Source organism: Corapipo altera, unplaced genomic scaffold, assembly GCF_003945725.1.
Source record: "Corapipo altera isolate COAL_440 unplaced genomic scaffold, ASM394572v1 2b, whole genome shotgun sequence".
In the NCBI taxonomy this organism is placed as follows: Eukaryota; Metazoa; Chordata; class Aves; order Passeriformes; family Pipridae; genus Corapipo; species Corapipo altera.
Window position 1 is genome coordinate 31,095,624 of NW_020884874.1, and position 27,712 is coordinate 31,123,335.

Here is a 27,712-nt window from a genome sequence, read left to right on the forward strand (position 1 = left end):
TTCTGACAAATTCATAGCTCATTGCTACTGAACAATAAAGATATGCTTAATTAAAGGTAATTCTTACATTCTCTGCATGCTAAGAAATCAGTTTCCTTAGACAGGCATTTCAAAACAAGAGAAGTTATATCTGGTTTAAAAGGCTGAATAACTAATATGTTAATTTTTTGTACTTTAATTTTTATATTTACCTGTTGGATACTTCTAAATTTTGTTGGGTTTTTTTTAATCCTTAATAAACACAGGTTCCAACTCATAAGGTTTACTTTTATTAGATTTCTCCTTTCCCCCACTCCCTTTTTCTGCCAACAAGGACAAGCACTATCAGGCTGTCCTGAAATTAGTATTAGTACACACCTGTAACTTCATGTATTTGGCATACGCTGTATGAGACCAGATTGACACAGAAACAAATTTTAAAAAAAAGTACTATAAATACACTGCATACAAATAAGACAGGTAAGCCAATGCAGAACAATGCGGAAATTACATTATTAAAAGTTTTTATTTAGGTTTGGTCAGTACAGGTAAGATAATATTGGAGTCACAGAGCAATATGCATCAACAGGATACAACAGTTCTTAAAAACTGAGTAACTATGCACACAATTAATAAACATTCGGTCACCTAAGGAGAAAATGCACAGATGTATGGTGGGAAAAACTGTAATTAACACTGAAACTACTACAGGACTCCTTCCGTAAGTCCTTCTTTTTAGTGATAAAACTACTGTACTGGGCAAACTTGGCAGTCATAAACCCACAGCTATTATGACAAATCTTGAAGGTGGTGTAAGTATAACAGTATGAGTAAGAATGCCCTTACACAGCACAGGTTCTAGATATACACAGATTTGTACAGACATCATTTATGTTATACTTTATGGAAATAACTTCCATTTCAACTTCACATTAACTCATATAAAAATAACTTGAGCTACACAAACGTCCTTTTAGCAACATTCAACGTAATTAACTGTTAAAATTTCCAAAGTGGCAGAGGTATTGAAGCAAAAAGAAACCCACAAAAAGGCAAAATTGTGACAAGTATGCACTAATTTAAACGGCTTCTGGACAGTATCCTCTCCCAGTTTCAATGACACTGTATAAAAATTTTGCAGAAAAATGTTACAAAACTGAACCCTGCACATTTACACTGGAGTCCAAACCATTCTGGACATGACGAGAACCCACAGTTCTGTTACCTTTCATGCTCACTGTTTTCTCCTCTTGAGGATCATGATTGGAGTCTGTGTCATTTGAGTGGTGAGTAAGAGAGTTTTCACTGCCAGTGGGAGAGTCTACACTTTCATACCCAGTACTGAGCTGGTTTATGTAGCTACCACTTCCTCTACCAGTTCTATCTTCAGAGTGGTTGGACAGCTTATTACCATTCCCTGGAGAAGCTGTGAAGTCATCTTCTGTGCCGCTACCCTCCCTATAAAATCCAGGCCCAGACGTCCGCTGATGGGAGGAGCTCCCATTGCTTGGTCCGTTTGCCAGGCGGCTGCAGTCTTTACCCACAGCCTCTCCCTGGTCTGTAGGCTCAGAAGATGGAGTCCTGCTGGTACCTGGGTTGGCGACCTGGGACTGCTGCTGCTGGTACTGTGACAACTGCTGGCGAGTCTCCTTCAACTGCTGCTGAAGAACTAGAATGGTACTCTGCATACCCTCTACCTCCTCATCAAGTTGGATGATGAAGTCATTCAATTCTATGTAAAGAAAACACATTTGTTGCAAATACTTAATAGCCCATATATAGACAAGAAATTAAAATCCCATAACTCAACATTTTATGCTGAAATTTTTCAATAAACTATTTTTCAGCCATCAAGTATGCACTGTTTTTGATACTCTGCCTCTGAAGGAGAAAATGCTTACTTGTCATATCTACTTATTTTCTATACTGCTATTCAAAATACATGAGAAAAAATTAATTTCTGGGTAAGAAGATATATGGAAAAAAAGCTCAATTCCAAAAATTAATATTTCACAAATAGATCCTAGTGTGTCTACTCTTACTCAAGTATAAAACCTTAGTGGAAATACTGTAAAAGAAGTACCATGAGCCATATCTAGAAATAACAGATCTGAATAACTGCATATTATTTGCAAATAATTGCAAAAACTTATTCAGTAACAAAAAAAAAGTTTGTCATATTTAAAGGAAGTTTCAGCTCTTACTCTGTTTAATCCTTTAAATCCTTCAAGACAAGGCACAAAAAGGCTTTCTTACCAACTAGGCTGTTAATTAATTCCACGGAGTGTTTTAATATTTATGTACCAGAAAACAGTTTTTATAATTAGGACTCCATTCTGGAGCAAAATGAATCTGACCTCAAAACAGTACAAGAAACACTAACTTCCTTAGTCTTCCATTCAACTGCACCATCAATTTGACAGAGCAAATAAAATGCAAACTGCTTAATATTGTAAAAATTCGTAAAATTAAGGTGATCTTGCAGCTATGGAAAACAATCATTAGGAAAACTGTTATTGCAGGATTACTGTCATCTTGCCTCATATGGGGAAGAGGCAATAGGGGCTAAAGAACACTTCTCAGTTCTAGAGACTACTGCATTCAAGAGAAGAAGTCTTTAAAGAATGGCTACACTTGCTTCAATTACATACTTAATAAATTCTGTTAAAGTACATTATCAAAATAGTAGTTACAAAGCAAAACGGTAACTATTTAAACAAAATGACATTATAGAATCATTTACCTTATTGATTCTAGTTATTTTATAGTACTACTTTGTCAAAAATATGAAAATACGATCGGGGGAAGAAATATCCTTTTACAGGATATCTCAGACATCTGATGTCAAATCAAGTCTATGCTATCTTACAGATTTTAGATGTAAAACAAACAAAGATATTCAGGTTTATGTGATGTCTAAATAGGTTGTATCTTAAAACTTCACGTAACCTACTCTAACATTCTGTTAAGAACCACCAATCCTATGCAGAACTCAAGACTGAAGACTTTTTAAACTTGCATTTTCCCCTCCTTTAATTTATACAAGAGGTCAGAGTTGAAAGGCAATTTCAATTTAGATTTACAGTGTTGTAAAATTTGGACTGTAAACATAATGAGTTATTTTCATAAGTTACCTAAGGAAAACAAAAAAATCTATTTTTCATATTCTTTGGCATTGTTAGAAAGTTGTTGATTTTTTAAAATAAATTCAAAATTAATCAGAGTTAACAAGAAGCTTTCTGTTCTCAGTGCATGCTTAGGCTTCGTGTATTGTTAACAGCTTTCATCCTGCCAATTTACGAATAATGTGTGCAGTCTAAACACTTCCTGTAACAAGACCTAAAGTACAAAAATCTCAATTTCAAAGGCTGCATTACTGGACTGCAAATCCCACCAGTTCCCCCAAAGTTAAGCATTTTGTTTGTTTGTTTTTAATTAAGGCTACCAGTGAAGACTTACAGTTATCCTATTTTACTTGATATTGCCCTTTCATTCTGGCAAAGATGGTTTTACATTATGTGTATAATCAGGAAATTAAACTAGTAGAAGTGCAAGGCAACTTCTGTTTTCTTTAAAAAAATCCCTTACCATCCTGACTGCTTTTAAGTTCCTCACTATATTTCTTCTGTAAAGCCAACTCTGCCTCAAGCTGTGCAATACGTCCTTGGGACAGCTGCCTTCCAAGCTCTTGATTCTCCTGGATAAGCATTCGACACTTCGCCATTAACTTTTTCCCTGTTTGGCTGCAAAGGAAAGAGCCATCTATCACAAAATGAATACAAAACCTTCAGTAATCTTCCTCAATCACAATTACAGACAAAAAGGAGATGCAATTTCTGCATGTCACAATTCAAGGAACATTATGCCTCAACATAATTGTCATAGCAGAAAGTCTCCCTATAGTTACCACATGCTGTTCCAACGCCAGTAGATCTTCTGCCGCTGTCCCATAAAGTGGAAGGTAAGTTTTATTACTGAAAATATGAATAAGCATATTGTTCTTTGATACCAACATCTGGATTATCAGTATGCACAATCCTGCATGTGCCAATTCTCAACAGACCTAAATATTTGATTAAAGATGTGCTTTGCAATTCAAAAGATCGAGTACTGCATAAAAACTACATAAGCAAAAACCTTCCCCATTTATTGTACTAGTAAAATTGAATAATTAAATTTGGATGAAGAAAAAGTTGCTTGGGGGAAATAATAAATCCCATGTTAAATTTTTCATAGTGACATCCAATTTTCTTTAAGAAGCTTAAGCATTCTTTAAAATGCTGTCCAGGTACTCTTATTTAAAAAATGAGATGTCCATTTTTCAACTCAACTTGTACGTTTGACAGCCACATGCATAGTCTGTTTCATGACTTCTACAGTCAGTATTTTGTATGGTGAGGAGTGAAAATGTAGATAAACACTGGCAGGACATTAAGGAAGGAGTATATTACTTATCTACTTCCTTTAGACTGACAGATTTCACTAATAATTAATGATCACTAGGATGTTCAGTTTCTGAAAGAAGTGAGAAACAAGCAGGAAAATTATTTTCAACTGACAAGATTTTTTTTACTAAATTGGTAACATTACACACATCTTTAATCTTCATGATAAAAACCACATTGTAAAGCATTATAGGAAGTAGTATGCAAATTAATATATAGGCAATACAGCTGACTCCATAAAAGAAAAAAATTTAAGTCCTTTAGGACTCTTGGTCTGCCAAGTCAGGATAGCATCTTTAAACAGTTTTCCTTTTAATAGGCTCAGCACCATAATTAAGCTGTCCCCTTTTCTATAGAAATGTAACCTCTGCCAAAAAACCACCCAAACTTGAACAGGTTTATTGTGAATTCAATGGCAAGACTTGCATTACTTTTCAAGACCAAGAAGGTCATTTAGCTTTTTGTTCGTTTGCTTTTAAACAAGTGACGAGTATTGAAAAAAAAATTAGGATTAAAAAAGTAGAACAGGCAACTTCTGCTACAATCACAGCCACAGTTCTCTCCTGCAACCAAAATATTCAACCAAAAAACCTTAAAACAATTTCCTTATCAACTACCTTTTGAGCATTCAAGCCTTAGACAAATTTTAGGCTCTGCCAACTATGCCCCATTTAACATTTTCCGACTGACTTTCCCAAATCTTTCAGATGGGCTGCTCCAGAAGGAATCTGGCTGTGTAAAGTCCTGGAGGCCTGAAACTCTGCTAAAGGCAGCAGCCTGTTTTCTTTCTTGATGTGATGTCCAATGCCAGGTCCTTGAAGTTTAAATTGTGCTGACCTAATACAGTCCAAGTCGCACACTTAAGATGCAAGTTTCCTTAGAGACGTTCATTCTGTGTAAAGCAGGACCACTTTGGAGATAACCAATGTGACAGATCCCAAAAGTTATTAGGCAGACGTGATTTTTAGCCATTTGCAAATTCCTGTTACTGTATTCATCATCACTACAAGTAGAAAAAGTTTACAATGCTTAAATCATTTAATGCTTTTCACAAACAAACGCCAACTGTAGAATTAGCAAGTACCGGTTTCCTTGGAATTGGGACAATTTTAGAATCCCATTATTTTCTTCATGTTAACTCCTGCCAAAATGTAAAATATTTATTACCTGTATAGAAATTTGCATAGTTACCTATAATGCTATTTCTCCCCATCAAAATTTTTCCAGATGTTCTGAACTAGTAGGGCAGCAAGTAACCTCCCCTTGCAATTTACAAAAACGACAACACATTTAAGAACACAAAATCCAGCAACTATTAAAATAAATCCTATTAGCTGTAAAACTAAGTTCAGCATTGTTTTCACAAATCCTCTTGAACATACATGCAACAAAACCTGTAAGAATGTAAGCGGTTAAATATCAGAAGACTAGAGTTTGTTGTTTACTGCAAGTGACTTTTCTACTACTTTTTATTCCAAGTGTATACTGTTTAATGATGGCTGAAATGGCTTAGCATAGCCATTCCTTTGATTACATGCCCTTTTATTTTCCCCTCCAGACACCAGCAATGATTATGCTGCACAGCCTTATCTACAGTTAAGGTCCAGAACTAACTCCACTTAGGGCTGCAGTTATAACATGTTACTTACACCAAGAGCTTCAGTCAGGAGCTGAATAGGACCAAAAACTAGATCAGATGCCATGATTTAAGAGAAGCTGTATTTAAGGGTGGACAATTAAAGCAATTAAGGAGGGGGGCAAGATGCAAAGAGAATGAAAAAACCTCAAAGTATTTTACATAAGTCATCATTTCTTTACCTTTCCAGAAAAAAAACCCAGTAAAATCTTAACCCAGTTAACAAAGACAGCCTCAATTATTTACCAGGAAATAACTAATTTTCTATATTCCGGCTACTGCATGTATGAATTACGAACATTCACACCACTGACTTAAAATTATATTATGCAAATTAGGGTATGTTGCAGCTACAGAAATAACATTTTCTTTTGATACTTTAGTTTGAAAGAAAGTGGCAAATTACTTGTCTCTCCTCAGTTGTAAACACACATTTAGAGCCTGAGGACTTAAGAAAACACCCAATCTGTACCTAAATGTATTAAATAATTTTCTGAACTCCAAGTTAAACAAGCAATCTGCATGGCATGCCTCTTTCAACACATAGTGAGCTTTACAAATGGCTTGGTAACAGGTCAACAATTTCTTAATGTAAGTCTTACCTCTGTTTTGATGCTAGATCATTAAAATCTTAGATACTGCTAGAGCAAAATCATTCCAGATGTATCACTTTTGAAAAGGTAAAATTTTTGTGTAAATTTTTCTTTTGTTGTTAAGTCATTACTCATGCAAAAAAAACAAACCTGCGTAAGTATACTTCACTTTGATCTCATATTAGTCGATGAAGCACAAACAGTTAAAGATACTTCCGAGTGAAAATTATGTAATGGTATCTTAATAAAAATCACCAAAACAGTTAGAATACATCACCTTCTGTGACAACTGGATGTCTTTTTTTTTTTTTTAACTTTAAAACTGAATTTTCTACGATCAGACTGAGTCATAAAATATTGCCAAACTGTTTAAAAAAAATCAAAACCTCAGATTCCTAAATAGAACTCTATTTTCTAAGGGAAAAAAACAAACACACAAATGCTACACCAAATCTACATTTTGCTTTACACACCTCAGACATGCACTCCCAACTGTCCCAGATTGCTACTTACAAGTAACTTGGGACAACAGAACAGAGGCATCAATAGAGTAGCAAAGACTCCTTCACTGATTCCACCAAGGAAAATGCATGCATTTAAGTTTTTTTTTGGTTTGTTAAAATACTGACTTTGTTTTCAGAGAACGAGACAATGCAGAAATAACAACCTGTTCAATTCTCGTTCATCCCAGAAGTTTCACAATACAACAGTATAACCAGTAGTGTTCCTTGAACTATAAATTACAACTATTTCAAGGCACAATTTATATAGAAGCGCAATACAAAAAAAACCCAGATGTACAACGGAATAAAAGCATCCCACCAACACTGAAGACAGTTGCCATCATGTGCCTTCTGTATTGAGCATTTGAGATCAGTTCTCAGTATGGAAAATTGAAAAAAATCTCATTTCTGCATGAAAACATGCAGTGAAATACTTATCACAACCAGGTTTTTTTATACATGCTAGTTGTGACCAAATATATATTACTTCCAACAATTTAAAACCTGCAATTAGATGGAACGTACATTTTCGTACAATCCTAATTTTGAGGCATCCACAGTATTACCAACCATCCAGAAAACAGTTCATTATTTAGCAACAGTGACTTAAAGCTGCATCAGGTGCTAGAGAGCCCAAAGGCTAAACAGTCAAATGTGTACATATCACTGTTGTGATATCAAATAGCACTCTCGTGGCTATTCAAAATTGGTTAGCAAGTAAACTCTTTAATGCAAAATTCACCTCATCGAGTTTTGACCCAGCAGTTCAGTGAACAAGCAGGAAGTCCACAGTCTTATTGGCAAAACTGACTTACAGTGTCTCTAAGTCACTAGGCTCAAGGTTAAGAGCGAAGCATATTCCACTTCTACATTTTATGGGAATTTTACATGTTCAATTCATGATTTATGATCTCTAGGTTCTCTCTCCTCCAAACTGTCTGTAGACACAGTGTGCCACAGACTTTAGACTTCTGTTTCTCCCTCTATTTTCTTCAAATAGAACAATTTTGCAAATGTCTACATGTTCTAGAAAAGATTTTTTTCGAAGATGGCCATTTCTTCAGAACAGTCCGACGCTGTCAGGCCTCTGAAGCAAAGGGGGAGAAAAAAGCTGAAACACAAGGTTCATCTGGTAAGTTTTACATTAAGCATTACAAGCTGGACAGTATAAGAATGTGGCCTTTGCCTCAAAACGTCTGAGTCTTGGTGTGGAAACGAGTACTTGGCTGTCCCACCATAGCATTCTCGTAGTGGGACTGTCAGGGAAGTCTTGACTGGGGAGTATTTGTTTTGTTTACCTATCAGGCGTAAATTTCCAGGCACTCAGTTCATTTTGGGCTTGTTCCAGTTTGTCTTTAGTCTGTTCCAGTTCACCTTTCATTTTTAGGAAAAACAAGTTGATGGCTGGGTCCACCATTGTTGATCGCAGTTGGGCAACGCTAGGCTGCTGGACTTGCTTGAGGTACTGAATCTGATTCTGCATAAAACAAGAAAAAAAGACTGTTATTCATACAATATTAAATAAAAACTGGAAGTCACTTAGATGCAAATAAAAACAGTTACTCCAAAGATAATGTCAAGGTAGCTTGGCTTCTCTCAACACTGTAACCTGAAAACTGCAAGACAAAAATTACTTTTGTGCACTTGTACCCTATCAATGGATATATTCACCCAATACCCCATCCCACCACCTGCCAAGATTAACCTTCCAAGGCAGATTCCCCTCTACAGCACAGATTATTTTCTGTATGTCAATTTACATTTGTTAAAGTAATAGTTGAAGCATTAGAATGCTTCCCTTCTTTTCTATCTGCCTGCACTCTTTTGAGGGGACAAAAAGCATATGGAAAGAATTATTCGCTTAAAAGAGAGAGCTAATTTCCATTTCCGTTCAGTGAAAATTATTAAGGAACATTACAGCTAAAATTGACAAAAAATATTTTAAGCAAATAATAAAAAGGATTTTAGAAACTCCTAAGTTTTTTTGCAAATGCAATAGTCGCTTATGATGCAAGATTGTGTATTTTTAAACAAAGTGACTTAGAAATACTAACAACAACTAAAACAGATTTTGGTTAGGTTTTATTCTCTTGCAACAACCCTAACCCAAAAGATCCACAATTTTATATATTTAGAACCCAGAAAACTTTAAATACTCAAAATTTCAGAAGCAGTAACTACAAGGTTTTCTTTTAAATATAGCATTTATTAGTCAAAACTTGTATGTATTAAAATCGGATGAACTTGTTTTGAAACTTTCTTAAATTTTATTCCCATCACAACAGACTTCTCTCAAATTGTACTAAACAGTAAATGTTTAGAACCCAGCTAATCACCAGTATCACAGCAGTCTACATACAGTGTTAATCCTTAAAGTTAATTTATTATGCTCCCTAAATCACACATATTTTTCCATCAGTAAGAGGTGAACAAAGTTGCACGATGTTAAATAACATTAATTGCAAGTCACATGGTTTGCCTCCTGCTTCATGCAGTCTTGCAACCAGACTTGACAGCAACAGAATTTCACTGACAAACAGTAAAGGGCAAGAGTGTCCCTCCACACTTGGCTTTACTTGTGACACAGCACAGCCAAAAGCACTGTCAGTTTAATCATTTCCTTGTATATACAATTACTCTGTTACAGGGTCTTTATGCAGCAACAGTGAAGCACAAAAAATCCTATTTACATTCAATGTGCAGTAGCAACCTCAGTCACTTCTAGATTGAGGATAACATGTTTTAATTTATATATTGTTAAGTAGCAACAGTTCTTCAATTTTACTTCAAGTAAGTGATTTCAAAGGTACTGAAATAACTGAAGTATTTCCATTGACACATTAATTTGATATCATGAAAATAAAAACATTTAGCTACTTACAAAAACTGAAATCATACTTTAAATAGACAAACCTTTATGTGCCCAAAAAGACATATAAGGAGAATGAAGCACTGCATATAAATATTTCCAAGAAATAAAGCACTCAAGAACACACCTACAAACATTGCATAGAAATAGGTAGTCCAAATTAAGGTTATTCTAACATTTCCTGGATGGCATTTTATCCCCACTGGTCCTTTGCCTCACTGAATGCACAGTATGTTGCTCACTCAATAAAGATCTATTCTATTTATTGTTACTGATATATCTTTTCTATCCATTCAACTTTCTGATTCTTACACTACTGAAGTATTTCAACAACCTGTTAATTCTTTGCATGGCTAGAGCTAGTAGAGGGTGAAACAGTTACACACAGAGACAACTTCTCTGGCAATACATTTCAGAAATATAATTATGATACAGCAACATCATTCTCAACCTGGTTTTAGACAGGAATCACTGAGGGGGGAAAAAGGCCATGTTCCTTGTCTTATGTAGGCCCAGATTCCTCCCTCTTCCACTGCCAGCCTAAGAACTATAAAAGATTCCTTGGATTGATAGCACACAGAATTGCTGCCTCTGCTCTCATGCCAGAAATGCACTAAAACACTCAAGGACCCAGCTGATGCTGTCCCATGTCAGTTATTTGACAGTCTCATTGGGGTCTCCTGTACCCAGCGGAGATGGCACTTGCATGGGTTCCACCTCAACTATCATTCCTAAAACAGTCATGTAGAAAGAACTTACTTAAGCTGAACAACCTTTGCTCATTCCCTCCCCAGACTTAAAGACCATTTGTTACTCCAGCTTTTCCAACTCAAATTTTCTCCATGTATCCACAGTTCTAACTCCAGAGTTCTCACCTGTCAAACTTTTCACCCCTGGAGACCTAGCAACCTCCTCCCAATATGACCTGCTCCCAAAGCAAGCCCAAATCTTCCTCTTCTGCCTATTTCCTAATTCCATTCATCTTCGTGCTTAGCCAGTCCAAACCTGACATTCTTGCTCCCTCTAACCACTTCCTGGTACAAGTCACCTCCCATTGATATTCCAGGTGGTAAGGGTTAGGGAACAGGACAGTTTGCCTGCAGTCAGGACCAGCTTCAGGCTACAGCTGAATATACAGGAATAGTCATGTCCAATGCCAGACCCCAGGGGATGACCACTCTAAACTTGAAATGCCTACTGACTGTTCATATTCCCAAACATGAAAGCACAAACTAGCTGGTATTTTTCAAAAGCCTATCAGGTGGACAAGTAGAGATAATTTTCACAAACAGAAAAAACCCCTTGGCATCAGTTTTCTCTCTGTTCTAACCCAAGGCAGGAGAACACTGAAAGTAGTCTATTTAGAGGACATCAGGCTGTGTGGGGTTCTGTTTGGGTGGATTTTTATCTCTTTTTGTTAAGACAGACAATAACATTTTCAATCCCTCTTGTTCTCACACATTCTTGAAAACAGTTGCATCCTTTCAGCTGAAATCATCCAAAGATAGCCAGGAAGTACAGACTCTCTGACATGAAGTGAACAAAACAGAACACAGGTGCCTAACAGAAATTGTAAGCAATCTAAGCAAGTACAACTATATATCCTTATAAGGAAGGAATAGGAGGAAAGAAAGCACAGAAAAAGAATAAAAGCACAGAGTTGTAATCTAAACTACAAGAGTAATGACTATCTAGGTGCTACAGTCCAGTTGTACCCACAGTAAGTTCCACTCATTGTTATCTGTTCCATTGAAAACCTATTTGAGTAGCAAGTATTTCCAAAGGTCTGTCTGTTTACTGACCTACAATAACCGTGCAGTAAAGCCTGGAAGGGGGCTAAGGTCCTTCCCTGAAGTAACAATAACTTTGTCAAAAATAAAGTTATTCTATGGATTAAAAATTAGACATGTCAAATAATGTCATACGGTGAATAGTTTTTGTTTATTAAATGATTTAGCAACATAGCTTAGCTTTGCATCTCATCCAACATTATTTATTTTTCTACTGGTACTTTACTGAAAAAACACTCTCTAGTAATATAAAGTCAAGTAGTCCTTCTGACCATCTTGAAACTATATGCATTTAAACTTGAAAACACAAGTGCCAATGTCTCCATTACAGCTTTTATGCCTCTTCTTCAAGGATGCATTTTCCTACCTCCATACACTATGGAGATTACATTCTTGATGTTATTCATGAGTCAATAGCTGGAAAAGTGTAAGCCACATGAGTGTGGGCATGTGTCTGTCTTCTGCTTCTTTTTGGTAGGTTGCTCCCCATCCCCTTGTTCTTTGCTAAAGTACACTGAAAATAAAAGCTCTTCAGAAGTTCTTCTAAACAGATGTTCTGGAAAGACTACACAGCTATAAACATCAGTCAGTCAAAAACCCTGTAGCGTTCATAATCTTGTCAAAATTCATAGCATTAAATACTTGAAGTTTTTAACTCATTATTTTAAAGACAGGAATAAAGAAAGGTAAATACAGGACATACAAATATGGTTTTGGTGAAAAACTTTTAAGTATTTATTGTTCCAGTTATATGCTCAGGAATTCAAAAAAATAAAAAAACCCCTGTTATTACTGCTGTTCTGCACAGCAGAATTTATCAGTAAGACTAACAAGAGAAGCAGGTTCAATATAGTACTCTTACTACTAGGTAAGTGTTGCAGTATAGTACCAAAACAGATCTTCATTAGCATCCTGGGCTGCATTAGGAGGAGTGCTGCCAACAGGTCGAGGGAGATGATCCTTCCTCTCCACTCAGCACAGGTGAGATGTGGTGTATGGTGTACAGATCTGGGCTCCCCGGTACAAGAGAGACACAGACATGTTCGGGTGAGGCCAATAGAGCCTTGAGGATGATTAAGGGGTTGGAGCATGTGACATACAAGCAGAGGCTGAGAGCGTTAGGGCTGCTCAACCTGGAGAAGAGAAGGCTCAGAGAGATCTTATCAATGTGCATAAATACCTGACGGGGAAGTAAAGAAGGCAGAGCCAGCAGTGACCACCAAAAGCAATGGGCACAAACTGATACACAGGAAATTCCACTTAAACATAAGAAAACACATTTTGCTGTGTCAGTCAATCAACACTGGCACAGTTCACCATGTGAATGTGATCAAGAGTTTTAGGAGATGCTCAAAACTCAATTATGCATGCTTCTTAGTAACCTGGTCCAAGTGATCCTGTTCTGAGCAGCAGGCTGGACTAGACACCTCAGTGATTCTGGGATTAATTTTTTGCCACTGCAAAGTAAGCTTTATCTCCCTTTTTTTTTTTTCTGTTTTTAACACTACTTACTATGAACTAAAATGATCTTATGGTCTTAGGAGCAGTAAAAATATTGTGTACAGGGTTAAGTGTCACACTACTACACCTGACAGCTCTGAAAATCTTCAGTGGAAAAAACAAAGGAAGGCTTGAAAAACCAGAGGAGAACTACAATACTAGTTACTGGTTTTGCACAGAGTTTGTATTTTTCATAAGAGAACTTCTGAAGAGTATGTTACAAGAACTAGCAATAAGAAGCTTTTTACATTCTTTTTTCAGGAACTGCCCAGTTCAGCAGATGAAAATGTTAAGAAAGCAATCCAAACCCCAGATCAAAAGAAGATATTTTCAAGAAAGCAAAACTAAATACAGAAGAAAAAGTCATAAAAAATACCCAGAAACAAGGGAGAGAGAAACAAAGATCAACAAGAAAATTTATTTAGAACAAACATTAGAAACCATGTAGCAGATCTGCCAAATTTCAAAAGAACTTCCTCTGAAAAGTCAGTAACTCTTTCACCTACCTAGCCAAACAGATACAAAGGCTTACAAATACCTTGTTATCCAAATCCAAGGTAAATATCAGTCTAAAATCTCCCAAATGAAACCCAGTAAACTCAATCTTATCCTTATGCTTTAATTTGTTCCTGACTCTAATGACAGTCAGAAGTAACATTTTTGGTACACAAGCACAGTTGATAAATTCTAGAAGAAAATAAGCATGGCACATGTAAGAACTAGCTTGGTTTTAAAATAAAAGTCGTTCCAATCACAACTGCTGCTGAAAATCAACTGAAATAACTAATATTAAAAAAACCCCAAACTTTAAGAAGCGATCTATACTAATTCAATGAAAGCTTAAGTGCCCTGCCATTTCTTTAAACACAGAAAGTGTGATGCTATCAACACACAAAAAACACAGCACATGGATACTGCTCAAAAGCCGATATTCCTCCAACTGTCTAAACACACTTATCCTTTATAAATACTTACAGTACACTCTTGCATCTCCTGTTCCTTAGTTGCCAGCCTCATCACCAGAATATTTTCTCTTCGGGCAGACTCTTGCTGCTGCTGTTTCAACTTCTCTTCTGATTCTCTCAACCCCGTCACATCATTAGCTAATACAAGCAACAACACAAAAAGCATGTTTTATAGTATCCTCTCATGAAAAATTTTTTAAAAGACAGCTAAAAGAATCTAAAAACCAAATTCATAAGCAGAAGTAGCCACAAATAACCATGACTGAAAAAGGCATAACTATAACAAGCATAAATAAAAATCAAAATATTACTAAATATTAGAAAAGCTTTACAACAGGAGGCTTTAAATCCACATTCTGGTCCTTCCTTAAGACTTACTCAAATTTTGAAGATGCTTCCATGTTTCTATAGGAAGTAACTTTTAAACTGCTTGCTTAACCAACTATTACTACAACTTGCAATTTGAAACTTGGGAAGTCAAAACCACCCTGGTATGTAAAAGAAAAGGTGAGGCCAGAGTAGGGAAGGAAGGAAGTATATACTCTGGCAAAAAGCAATCTGCAGTCTGTAAAACAGTGCTGTTTATGGGCAATCCTCAAACTCCACACTCCATGAGCAAACAGTAAGACATTCAAGAACTTCAGGAATGGCAGTTCAGTCACAACTGAAATTCTTCTGGATCCATGAACATTTATGAAAATTTATATACTAAATATGAGAGAACGCAGCACATTTCTAAACTACTCAAACAAGAACACATGCAAGCAACCCAGTACCAACTGTATACATTCACTGCTACTTGTCATGCATAAAACAATGAAAAATTTGAATAATTTAGAAAAAATCTAATTTATCAGTTTCCATTCTATAAATGGAAACTAAGAACACTTGTTTCATGACAATTACTTCTAAATAATTCTTTGCAGATAATTCAGTAATACTGATTACTGTGGCCTGTATTGTTCCCCAAAAATCAAGAAACTGGGAACGCTGAAACAACTTATCTAAGGCAGTGTGAGATGTGAATAAAATCAGCTGCTTCCATTTGCTATATCTTAGTCTCTCCAAAACTCAAACATTACAGGACAACAGTAAAAGAGGGATGTAACAACAGCAAAAACAGAGGACATGCCCTTGGACTGACAGTAAAATACCCTTTGGACTTAGTGGTACTATGTCTTTAAGTATTTAGACTGAAAAGGTGAGTGGAAAACAGCAAATACACCATCTCCAGCTGCCAACATAATTTTTAAAAGTGACTTAGGATTGGCTATTCAGTCACTCCCAGAATGTATTCACATCTTCTCATTTCAGAATAGGACATTTTTCCTACTCTTTCAAAAGACCAAGTTTTAGCGACCATGTAAGAACAATCAACTTTGCCTAATCAGATCAAACATTACTTGGGGGACTCACTTTAGACATTTACCTCCTAAAACTATTCCCCCTGCCAATCTTACAATCCTGTAAGACTACTAAAGGGCACAGACATTCATGGACTATTTCAGTAGATAAAGTTTCCTTTCTGATGGTAAAGTTCTGAAAACACGTATATTTATGGGGTTATGCTTTGAAGCTTATTCCTGTCCCAGCAGTCTGGATCCTAGAAAACTAGACTTTTTAGATGGTGTGATAAATCTGCAACAGAAAAGTTGATGAGAAAGTTGGGAGAGGCTAAAAACTTACAGTAGAAAAAACAGGGGCTTTTATTCTGACAAGTAACTCACATCATAGATTATTACCTCTTATTTCTAGCAATTTTAGAAAACACAGGTATTACTTGACTGCTCTGCTTTATACAAACATTCAAATAACTTGTACCATTTTGAAACTTGGTCAACTTACAGTTAAGGTCTGTGTACTTGCCCTCCAGAGCTTGCACGTATGCTTCATACTGTTTCCACCTATTGCAGATATAAGCAGAAAAAAAAATGTTTTCTGAAGCTCAGTTTATTAAATCAAGGCATCTCATTCCTAAGCTTCCAGAATATACATTGATACCATAATCAGAAAACATCAAGAGGGAATGACACAATTGCATAAGAGGCAATTCCAGTTTTAAAAAAGGGGCTTTATATTGTGAAAATAGTTAAATCCACTTTGCATCTCAAAAGAATTAAAAGGCAGCTGTGCATTACAACACTTAAAATTGACATCTTAAAAATTACTGTAACATTTTAGACAAACATTGGGATCAAACACTAATTGTTATCTTTGTAATGTATCCAACAGGCATCTCATTCTCACAGCAGAACAATTCAAACAAAATTCTGTAGCAGAAATTGTGATACAAATACAAAATTTAAGTCTGTTACCAAGTGAACAAGAGAAGTAGAAGTGTATTATAATACACTAGAAATGGCTTAAGTAGTTATATTAGCTTGTTCAAATCAAGACCATTCTCTGATTATATTCATCAACCAGACCAAACAGTTTAATAACTCTTTGAAGGTATGTTATTTAGGTAATTCATCCACAGTCAGAAAACACCACACTTAAAAGCACTGGTTTTGATACAAACCATTACATCAGTAGCAAATAAAGTCTTCAGTGAAGTTTAGCATGAAATGCCATATGAACAAAGTTCACAGGGTAGTGGTTTGGGATTTTTTTTGTTTTGTTTTTAAAGTAGTACTCTGCACCTAACTGTGTGTGTTCCTCATGATGATACAATTCCACATTATGAAGAAAATTCATCTAACAGCTCAGCACTAAAGATTTCTGTTCCTTCCTCCCACCTACCCTTTCTCCCTAACACCTATTTTCTGCCAAACTCATCACAACTGCTCTACTTTAACTCTGTAATCTACACCACTATCTGAATTGAAACTGCAAAATCTAACTCTAGGTAATTTTTGACCATTTAGTGAATTCAAACAGCTCATTAAAGGCTCTAAAAAGCATCAGATCTGTAACAGCAACTGAGATCACATCACTGGAAAAAGCAAAAGGAAGCACAAGATCTTTTCCTTCAAACAACAACAAAATTTTGCATCTCTTCAGCTGAACACGAAAACAGCATTAATTAACTTTCTTAAGCTCCGTAAAAGAGAGCAGCTGTATTTCTACTTAACCCTCTAACTTATCTCTCTGCTCTAAGACTTTTCACCATTTGACCACTAAAAGTTCTGTGTTAGTTCAGAAGATTTCAATCCCCCAAAAGTAAAACTGAAAAGGTCTACTAAACACCAAAGCCAGAAAGAAATAGCAGAATTTTGCATGAAAAAATTGTAGGCAATAAAACAGCTGGTCCTCAAATACACAGGATTACTTGACTTCTAAGTTATACTTCACAGCTCAAAACCGGTAATTCTGTTAAAATTGTGACACACCCACACTCTCATAACAGGAGCGATAAAAAGAGCGAGTGAAACCTGAAACACAAGTCGACATGACAGACCCCTAAATGGAAAAAAAAAAAAAAAAAGAGAACCCCCCAAATAACCACCCCCCAAATAACCACCCCCAAACAAGTCATGTAGCCTATGGTTACTAAGAATGCTGGAAATAATACCTCTAAGTCACCTCTCAACAACTGCTAGTATTTAGGCAAGAACCAAACACCTGGAAAAGAAAACCCAAATGGCACTAGGTCACATAGGGATTTTAAGTCACATGCCAGCCAATTCTTCTAGAAAATTTAACTCTTCAGAAATGGCTTTTTGTCAAAAACCTGGTGAAGACTTGCAGTTCAAGCAACTTCTATTGGGCCTGGCTGAGGTGGAGTTAATTTTCCCTACAGCAGCCCTCATAGCACTGTGCTTTCCATTGGTAGCTATAAAGGTGCTGGTAACACACCTGTGTTTTGGTCACTGCTGACAAGTGCTCACACATCATCGGGGCTGTTTCTCCAACACTCCCCCCCCCACCAGTAGGCTGGGGATGGGCAAGATCCTCAGAGGGAACACAGCCAGACCCAAACAGACCAAAGCAATATTCCCCATATGCTGTCTGCTATGGGGCAGTGTGTGTAAAGCCCTACTTCCCAGGAAGTGGCCAGACACTGCCTGCCAAGCAGAGAATCAGTCTGAGTTTTTCCCTTGGCTTCCATGTGCAGCCTTTGCTTTTGCTTCACTAAACTGCTGTTACGGTGAACCAACAATTTCTTTCCATTTTTTCTTGTGCCTTTCAGTGCCTTTAATAACATTTTTTTTCTAAACATGGTCTTTCCAGCTTATTTCACTGATTGTTTTCCCTTGTTTACAGCAGTAGGAAAGTAGAACTCTGACCTTGGAAAGCTGAAGTTACAAAGTTGTAGCTTCTGAAATTAACACCAATGAAAACAAAAAGGAAAATAAGGAACTAGGATAGAACAAGTAGTTTAAAAAAAAAAATACTGAGGATCATTGACAGTATTCTCAGTGCTCCAACCCTGTTAACTCCTAACATTTAACTCTTACCTCCTTATTCCTTCTTCTCTGTTTAGGCTAAAAGCCAGCTTTTTTCTCCAGTTAGTTTGATTTCCACTCCATACTGGCTTCTTGATCTATTTAGTAGTTTATGTCAGTAATCTGATGGTTCAATATTGCCAATCAGAAGAGCTTCAAAACTGCTACTTGGAAAGGCACTGAAGAACAAAGACAGCTGTACACCGAATGGGAGGACAGTCTTGAATCTGATTTACATTTAATGTGTCTCAGTCTCACAAAAAACTAGAAGGTAACTGAGCAGCATTATGTCAGTTACTTAATTCCATTCCTTCTCTAAAAACATTAAGCAGAGTTTATAGAGGTAATTTGAAGCCATGGAGTCTTTTTCTTGAAGCACACATTTTTTATGCTGATATTTGGGGTTCACAATAAAAAAAGCACTTGGGGGTAAGGCACACACAGCAGTGCACCTGGGCTGTTCCAAGAGTGACTGGCTCTAAGTCCATGTTGACTGAAGCTCAGTAAAAGCACTGCATTTCCTCAGAACTGCTTGTGTAAATCAGGGTGCTTCAGTGTCTTTCCAACTAACCACTAGGTTAAATGATCAGGGCAATACTGATCAGATTTTTAGCTAAGCCATAGTATTTTGTTACAGTGTTCCTGTCTCTTCTTTCTCTCAGAAGCTCCTACACAGTCAAGCGAAGTAACTACTGCCTTAAAGAGGGGAAAGATGAAGATGAGCCCACAGCAACAAGTCATGAGACAAACAGAAATTTAAGAGACCAGATCTAAAGGCTTTGTGTTGATCCTGCTCATGTTTACTCAACAAAAGTTAAAATGAGCAAACCTAAACTATGTACTTTACGGAAAAGAATAGTGAAATTGGGATTCATAGCACAGAAACTGACAAAAAAAATTAATCTTTTCCACATGTGTTTTATCACTGCAATTGTACAACAATACTGCTGCAACCTGAAAGACCAAAAAGTGATGACACATATCCATCTTAGAAAGCATCTGCCTCACCAAAGCACAGACCAAAAAACATACTCCAAATTTAAGACAATCTAGCAGTTAACACATGCTTTTCCATGTCTCAAAGTAGTTGAGACACCATTGATTAAAATATATGTATAATAGTAATAATATTTTATTCCAACCTACAAATGAAGCCAGCAGTTAGTGGAATAATTGCTATTTTTATGTGAAATCACAATTAGAGGTGAACTTGCTATAAATTCATAATATGCACCCCATACAAACAAGAACAGTGTTCGTAGAACTGCTCAAAAACAGTCACAGTAATAAAGCTGTTATGAGCAAAGAAAAAACAGCCAAAACAGCATTTAAATTTCCTCTTCTGGGTATAGTGAATAGTTATTCTCTTTACATCCATCAACTGCCCCTTTTTGAGAGTATAAGTTACTTTTTCTACCCACTAAGAATATGACTCAATAGCGACACAGTTGTTATTGGAAAATTCCCTTCAGTCTCTTTGCTAACACAGGTTAGCTGCTAATATACTTTACCTCCTTAGGTGTATCCCATCACATTCTCACTTGAATATACGCTGGAAATTCATCTCTTCTACAGTTGCAACTAATCATTGCAAGTTACAGAAACTGATTACAATGGGAAGCCTTTTTTTGTTTTTTTTCACACTAATCAGTCAGAAAACAGGTGGCACAGAATCTATGCTTTGGTACTTTTGCATGAATTTTATAGCTGGAAGTAAGGGCACAGCTTAGAGACTTAGGAGTTCACTATTTCCAGAGATAATCTTGAGCACAGAAACTTCTATGCAAAGGATCACAAGGCCAGAACCACTTAATACCAAAGCAGCATTTTTCCTTACTGCTTAATTATATTATTCTTTATTACCCAGAAGACTACATACTCAGAGGAAGCCAAAAACCAGTTTTAAACATAAGGAGCCAGATTATGTTTACTCCCTAGAAAGAACTGTCACCCCAAAAGTATCTGGCAGGATAGTTTACTCAGACAGGAGGGAGAGTACCTGATCATCACACACATTAAGTGTTGCACATGTATCCCCAGGTTTCTACACAATTAGTCTTTGTTCAATGAAACAGCAAAATTTACCTTGAGACCCTAATAATGCTAACAACTTACCATGTACAAAAAGCCAAAAACTAAAATTTACCAAAATGCACAAACTACTCCAGCAGACAAACAGATGACCCACAGATGCCCAGTTTAGTTAGCTCCTTGTTTACAAATTAGGAAATTCAGGCATACAGAGACCAGTGGCTTGGGTCAGTTTTTTAAGCAGGTGGTCTGTGCAACAGGATTGCCTATTACTGCTTCCATGGTGACCCTTTGCTTTCTAGAAGGTGAAAAAGATGGCCAGGCTCTTTCTTATGCAAGTTCTAGGCAATGAAAACTTAATTTTAACATTTTACTACTAATATCTGAACATGCTGAGAAGATGACTGCATGGACTAATAAAATGTAAAACATAGTGTAGGAGTAAGAAGTTGACATTTTTCTGATGTTGAAAATAACTTCCTATCTAGCAAGGAACGTAAGCAATCGTATCTTCTACTGTTATGAGCAAAGAAAAAAACCCACTCCTATTCATGTATTACAAAATATCATTCAGGAATTCTATCTCTCTGGAAAAAGGGTTCCCTCTCAAATTACAAATAAAAATATTTGAGATGAGAACTTTACAGAAGAGATGTATCATGAAATGGATAAAATAGTTTTTCAGAACAAGGATGCTAAAAAAAAAAAAACAACCTGAAAGTAAATTCACAGATCTTCCACTAGAAGTTCACTACAATGTTAAGATGAAAACCACACTTTTTACTTTACCTTAGGATAAGCTCATCTCTAGGTAAAACCTTAAAATCTGCTTCACTCAGGCGAACCTGTGAAGCAAAAAGAAAAGCACAACTTATCAAGCTGTCATGATTACCTGGGAGGGTGAAGTCACAAGTAATTTTAAAACATACCTTCTTTGGGAGAGGTTCTTCATTCGTCATTGTGAACTCTGAAGGGAGAGGAAAAAAAAAAAAAGTTTTATTTAGTGTAGTTCCTAGTGCACAAGAAACACTGAGCAAGTTAGAAGCTTGTACTTCTAGCCTTATTTGTTTTTATTTGCACTATTAGACTACTGAAATATTTGTTCCACAGAGCCAGAGTACAAACAAGGTAAGTTTGCTGCTGTAATCTAGATATAAACAAGTTAAATCCATTTTCTCTAAAAGTTGACCAAAAATTTCTATTAATGCCTAAATTGCCAATCAGTAATCAATTCTTCCTATTTTACTAAGCAGAACCATGCAACTTTGTATCAAACAGACATTTCATATGTGTCTACACCTATTTAACATATTTTACAAAGTAAAGGATAATCAGGGTCTGAGGAAAGCAATTTATACTACTACTTCAGAACCTCTTTGGAAAAAAAAGAATTACTTGTGAACATTACTACTACTGTTTATGTCAAAGCAACATGTTCTTTCAAGAACTTATTCTCTTACTTTTAAGATTCTAATAAACAGGAAGTATTGTTATTTTAAAACCCATGTGAATATGTTCAGGAAAAGTAAGACATAAAGTAAATGGCTTGGATACAACATCAAATTCAATTCCCCTCGTGCATATGTAGCACAATAGGACTGCATTGTGCTAGGTTAATTATTCACACTGCCCTGAGTTACAGGACATGCTTCCTTATCTCAAAAGGATAATACTATACATAGTATTTTCTACAACTATGATATATAAAAAATACTGAGTTTGCAAATCTTATAAGCATAAATGTAACAACAAATGCAAGGTTTGCTAGAGGTAAGTATCTTTGCATATAATATTAAGAGTCAACATGCTTGTAAAGCTGCTACAATGCACGTATACCAGAGAAAGGACATGTCAACTCCTTGGTTGTGAACACTTAAGTTCAAAGAAACAATGCTCTTAGGTAGTAAATATTTTATTTTCTCAAGGACTTTTACAGATTACCACGGTATTTTCACAGTGATACCCAATGAACTAATTTAACTTCTCCAAATCCTAGGACAAATCCTAAAATTGTTGGTAAGATATGCAAATACATGCCAGTGAAGTAAAGCCTCTTGAACCTACATTAACCACAGACAGCTACACAGAACCCTACCCAACAAGGCCCTGGTTAACAACAAACAAAACAACCAACACACACACTCCCTTCCTGTAATATATACTGACATTAGAACTCACGTAAAGAAAACATTTAGTAGAAGCATCTCACTTATGAATGGCAGCTTCCTGTTGCTGGGCTTAGTAACACACAGGCACTTAAGTGCTTCCCTACACTAAGAATTTTCCCCCGCTCCAGCCCCCTTCCCTCCCACACCTGAGAAGTTACTCAAGCATTTTGCTTGAAGTTCTGGATGCAGCTCCTTCTTTGAGACTGTTTTACCAAAAACATAACCTTAAATATCAAATAAAAGTATAAGAGGCTACTGATAGAAATTGCCAGTGCCCAGCTCATGCAGAGTAACTTGAGATCACAGAGGGAACATTTGTGACCCCGTATTTAGATTGCCTACCTCTAGGCAATTCCTAAAGTTATTTAGAATCTTTAACTCCTTCATAGTTCGGAAGTAGTCTTGAAGATCTTGGCAAGTGTTAAGTTCTTGACAGAGAGAAACATGTTTTTCAGCTGTTCCACACAACTACAGCTAACACTGCTTAAACTGTGCACAGATTATGTCAGGTCATTGTGCATGTGTTCCTCAAAAAAGTACCAGAAGCACACAAATACCAAAAAAGGTGAGTTTCCCCAAAGACTTGGCTTGTGAATCCTTCTGCAGCATACAACAACTATAAAGACTTGATTACTGTCAGGACTGCAAGAAATCAGAGACTGATGCTCCATCTACAGGTAGTCTACCTCATATCTCCAGACCTCACACAAAATTCCAGCACCCCTTTCTCCACAGCAGCACCAGACCAGGCTACTCTAACCTCTATGCCCAGCACATCATCATTTACAAAGCCATCACTTGCTTTCAGACAAGAGCACGAAAGTGAAGACTGAAGTTACTGTCCACCACCCTACAGAAGTTACTGCCTTTCTGTTACCTATCATTATTCACAGTGAGAGAACTGCACACTAAAAAATAACACACCAGCAAGAAATATTCTATAGGTCATTCTTGAAAACTTAGGTTGATAATATCTACAAATAAACACTTAGTGCTCTTTCTGTACATATGAATTTTACCTCACTACTCTCCAGCTTTTTGGGCACCTACAGTAACTTCCCACAGGCTTACACATTTATTACTGCTATATACTGCTATCACTGTGCTCAATGTTTTTCAGAAATGTTAGGAGTATCAGGCTGACTACAAAAATTTTCACAGTGATTTGCCTTAGCTTTCTGTTAATAAACAGGTGAATTTATATGCTACAGACAACAACACTACAACTGAAATGTTCACTCTGAATTTAATACAGTAACTTTTCAAGCACTGTGCATCAAGAGGTGCTTCTCATCACTCAGCTCTCTGCTAAATGAGATAATCTCTCACCTACCAAGATCAGGAACCCTGCAAGAGCATGAAGTGCTACTTTCTACAACAAAAAGAACCAACGTAAACAACATTCCAGCATAACTGACTGGAATTAACACGATTATATTTTGTGATTTATATTATGAACAGCTTAACTGTACTTTCCTAACTAAGCACTTTCATGATTTTGCAGAAATGGTGGCTGCCACACACTACTCCTTCTGCATATCTGCTCCTGGCAACCAGCAACATAAAACCATACTCCATGCTTAAAACAGTAACACAGTAACATTGTCATGGGCACTAACAGAATTTTTAGGAAATCTCATAATGTTTTAGGCTTTTATGGCAGTTTCAATACAAAGATGTGAAATGAAGAAAGGGCATTTTAATTTTAGGAACTCTGGTAGGAGCCTGCACACCTTTTCCTACAACATTTAGAAAACATGGGATTTAAAGATTTTAAAAAAACCTAGTGAACAAAAGCAATTGAATAATATCAGGTACGCTGCTTTACTAGTTATACCTAAAGTAACTGTTATTTAAACAACACAAAAAAAGACTTCCGTGGGGAAATCCCCAGGATGGGCTCCCAGCTCCCAATGTGTGTATATATATACATACCACACAGAATTCTCAGAATTATTAGGGTTGGAAGAGACCTGTAGATCATCTAGTCCAATCCTCCTGCCAAGGCAGGATCACCTAGAGCAGGTGACACAGGAACACGTCCAAGGGAGCTTTGAATGTCTCTAGGGAGAGAGACTCCATGACCACCGTGAGCAGCCTGTTCCCGTGCTCTGCCACACTCAATGTAAAGTTCTTCCTCTTGTTGAGGTGGAGCTTCTTGGCTTTTTTTAGTTTATGGTCATTGCTTCTTGTCCTGTCTCTGACCACCACTGAGGAGTCTGGCACCGTTCTCTTAATACCCGCCTAACAGATACTTATGTATTAATAAGATCCCCTCTCAGTCTTCTCTACACTATAAAGGCCCAGCTACCGCAGTCTCTCCTCATAAGACAGGCGCTCTAGATCCCCTAATTATCTTCGTGGCCCTTCACAAGACCCTCTCCCTGTCTCTCCCTTTTTATGTTTGAAAAGGAAAGTTTCACAGTAATACTGACTGGTCAGCTCTCACACCCGCCTCGGCAGCCGTGGGGGTCCCCCCTCCCCCCCTCCCGTGGGGCGCAGCCGCAGGTGCCTGACAGACCCAGCTGCCACCGCCCCCCAGCGCACGCAGGGCCCGCCCCGCCGCCCTCGCTCGCCTCCGACGAGGGACGCGACAAGCATGTCTCCCGCGGCCGGGGGGCGCAGCGGCTGCCGAGGGCAGGGGCGGGAGGAGGATGCCGGCCGCGCAGCCAGGCTGGGCTCCGGGCCTCGCACAAAATGGCTCTAAATGCTCCCGCTCCTCCCCCCCCCCGCGTTCGGGGTGAGGGACGGAGGCGCCGCCGGGAGCTCGGCACTCCAGGACCGCGGGGTGCTCGGTCTGTCCGTCCGTCCGTCCCGCCGGGGCGGAGCGCTCGCGCGGCCACTCACCTCCCGCCCGCGGCGCGGAGGCCCCGCGCCCCCCGCACGCCGCTTGCCTGGGCCGCGCTCCTCTTCACATCAAGGGGGGGGGCGAAACGCCGCCGCCTCCGCGCCTGCCGCCACCAGCTGCGCGGGCGCTGCCGCTCCACAGCCGGTACCGCCGGGCCCCTCCGCCCGGGCTTCCCCGTGCGCCGCTCCCGCCCGCTCTTTATTTGCGGGTTCTCTGCGCTACAAAATGGCGCCCAGGGAGGAAATGAGCGCCCGCCCCGCCCCGCGGGCGGCGGCTGCGCGCGCACCCGGCGTGGGGCGGCGGAGGCGAGAGACGCCGCAGCAGTGCCGGGTCCTGGCGCGGACGCCCCGTCCCGTCCCTCCCGTGGGGAATCGTCGCCTGCCCCGCCGGGAAGTGCCGCCGCTGTGGCGGGCCCCCTGGCGTGTTTGAGCGCCGATGTAAAGCCCGTAAGCCGAGCAGGAGGCGCAGCGCCCGTGTCCCTACGCCTGCCTGAGGGTGCCGCGCGGCCTCCTGCCGGCGGGGGGCGCTGCTCCCCGGCGGGACGGAGCGAGCGGCGCCCCTCGCCCGCCAAACCGGCTGAGGGGAGCGGGACCCCGGTGCCTCCTGGGAAAGTCGCTTGGCGCCTTCCCGGAAGGCTGGCAGAGAAGATGGGATCTCTGGGAGGGAAAACTGCGCGTAGCAGTTAATGACCTGCAAGATGGGCGCCGGGCTGCTCGGCGTGACTGCCGGGGTTTCCGGCTCGCCGGCAGTGCCGGTGCAGGCCAGTGTCGTCAGTCGTTAATGATAGATAAAGGACTTCAATTCCAGCTGCTTCCAAAGAAATTAAACATCAGTCTCCGCGTTTGGGAATAATAAACAATACAGCACACTGTTCGCCCTTCACTGCAGTCTAGCACTGAGCTGCTACTTTAAAATCGATTTTAAAGTTTACCCTTCTTACTTACTGTCCATGATTTCTCAGGCAATGCTATTACGACAGGTACATACTTTTCCTTCTTGCCGGCAAAGTCGTAAAGCTGCTGCAGGCTCAATTAGTTTGTCACCTGGGCTGCGCAGGTGAAATTGATTGTCACTTGCTACATCACTGCTGAAGATGCTCCAGGAATGTCTCCTGACTGTTACTGGTAGCAGAGAGAATATATTCACTACAGTATAGAATCCAATGCACGATTCCTGGCAAGCAGATATGCGTGTGTGTGTGTATGAATACACAGACATTTCAGTGAGAATTTGAAACATTCAGAAACCCAAGTCATGCTACATGTGATTTGACGTGGCTACCCCAGGTAAGGAAAAAGGACCTGAATAAACTTCTTTGAAGTCTTACCTCCTGTTTAAAGTCAAAAAAGATAACCTGCGATTACTGTACAGTGTTTTCTGTCAACTGAGATTAGCTCAGTTAGTTAGAGCACAGCACTAATAACACCAAGGTTGTGGTGTCGTTCCCTGCATGGGCCATTCACTCAAGAGTGTGACTCAATGATCTGTGTGAGTCCCTTTCAACTCAGATGCTCCTGCATCTGCTTTCCTTGCAGATACTCGTTTCAAGCATTCAAGATACCAATTGACAGATGGAACCATCACAGGATATGGTGGCATGGAAGAGGCGCTGAAATATTAGAGTAGGCTTTAATATGAACAGTAATGTAGCAAACTGGCTTGATTTCCCCGAGTGCAGATGTAAGCATTACAATGCTAAAAATGCATATAAGCCATGCAGGACAAAAAATTAAAACTTTTTCCACATAAAGTAGATGGAGATATACACTTGGGGGCTGCTTCTATTCTGTATATTTCTATTTTGTATATAAATTACCCAACATTTTCTCTGTATTAGTGGTGATGTAAACAGAAGATTTCCCAATATTTTGTCTGGAGATTAGCTACTTTTTGTTAAATTCAGAACCCAGGCCTCCTTTGTGTCTTTTTAGTAGTACAGACAAAGGCCTAGCTCAGATACAGTGTAAGGTGTAGGATGGTAAACCTTCCACCATTGT

General features: G+C 38.5%; 1 protein-coding gene across 3 annotated transcripts; it reads right to left on the bottom strand.

The window, feature by feature from the left end:
• Positions 1-486: 486 nt before the first annotated feature.
• WTAP (WT1 associated protein) lies at positions 487-25,950 on the bottom strand. 3 transcript variants are annotated; one of them, XR_003526172.1, is made up of 9 exons: positions 25,715-25,950; positions 21,629-21,666; positions 21,489-21,544; positions 16,126-16,184; positions 14,291-14,418; positions 8,455-8,633; positions 7,899-8,243; positions 3,568-3,722; positions 1,212-1,711 (listed from the first exon to the last, which is right to left on the bottom strand). XR_003526172.1 is itself a non-coding variant. In XM_027634318.1 (8 exons), exons 2-8 carry the CDS (start codon positions 21,656-21,658, stop codon positions 1,128-1,130), a joined length of 1,191 nt encoding a protein of 396 aa, XP_027490119.1. In that variant the 5' UTR covers positions 21,659-21,666; positions 25,762-25,940; the 3' UTR covers positions 487-1,127. The 3 variants fall into 3 exon arrangements, 2 of the variants coding, with proteins under 2 accessions (XP_027490119.1, XP_027490118.1); XM_027634318.1 differs by lacking the exon at positions 7,899-8,243 and having other exon boundaries at positions 487-1,711; positions 25,762-25,940; XM_027634317.1 differs by lacking the exon at positions 7,899-8,243 and having other exon boundaries at positions 487-1,711; positions 25,715-25,940.
• Positions 25,951-27,712: the final 1,762 nt, after the last annotated feature.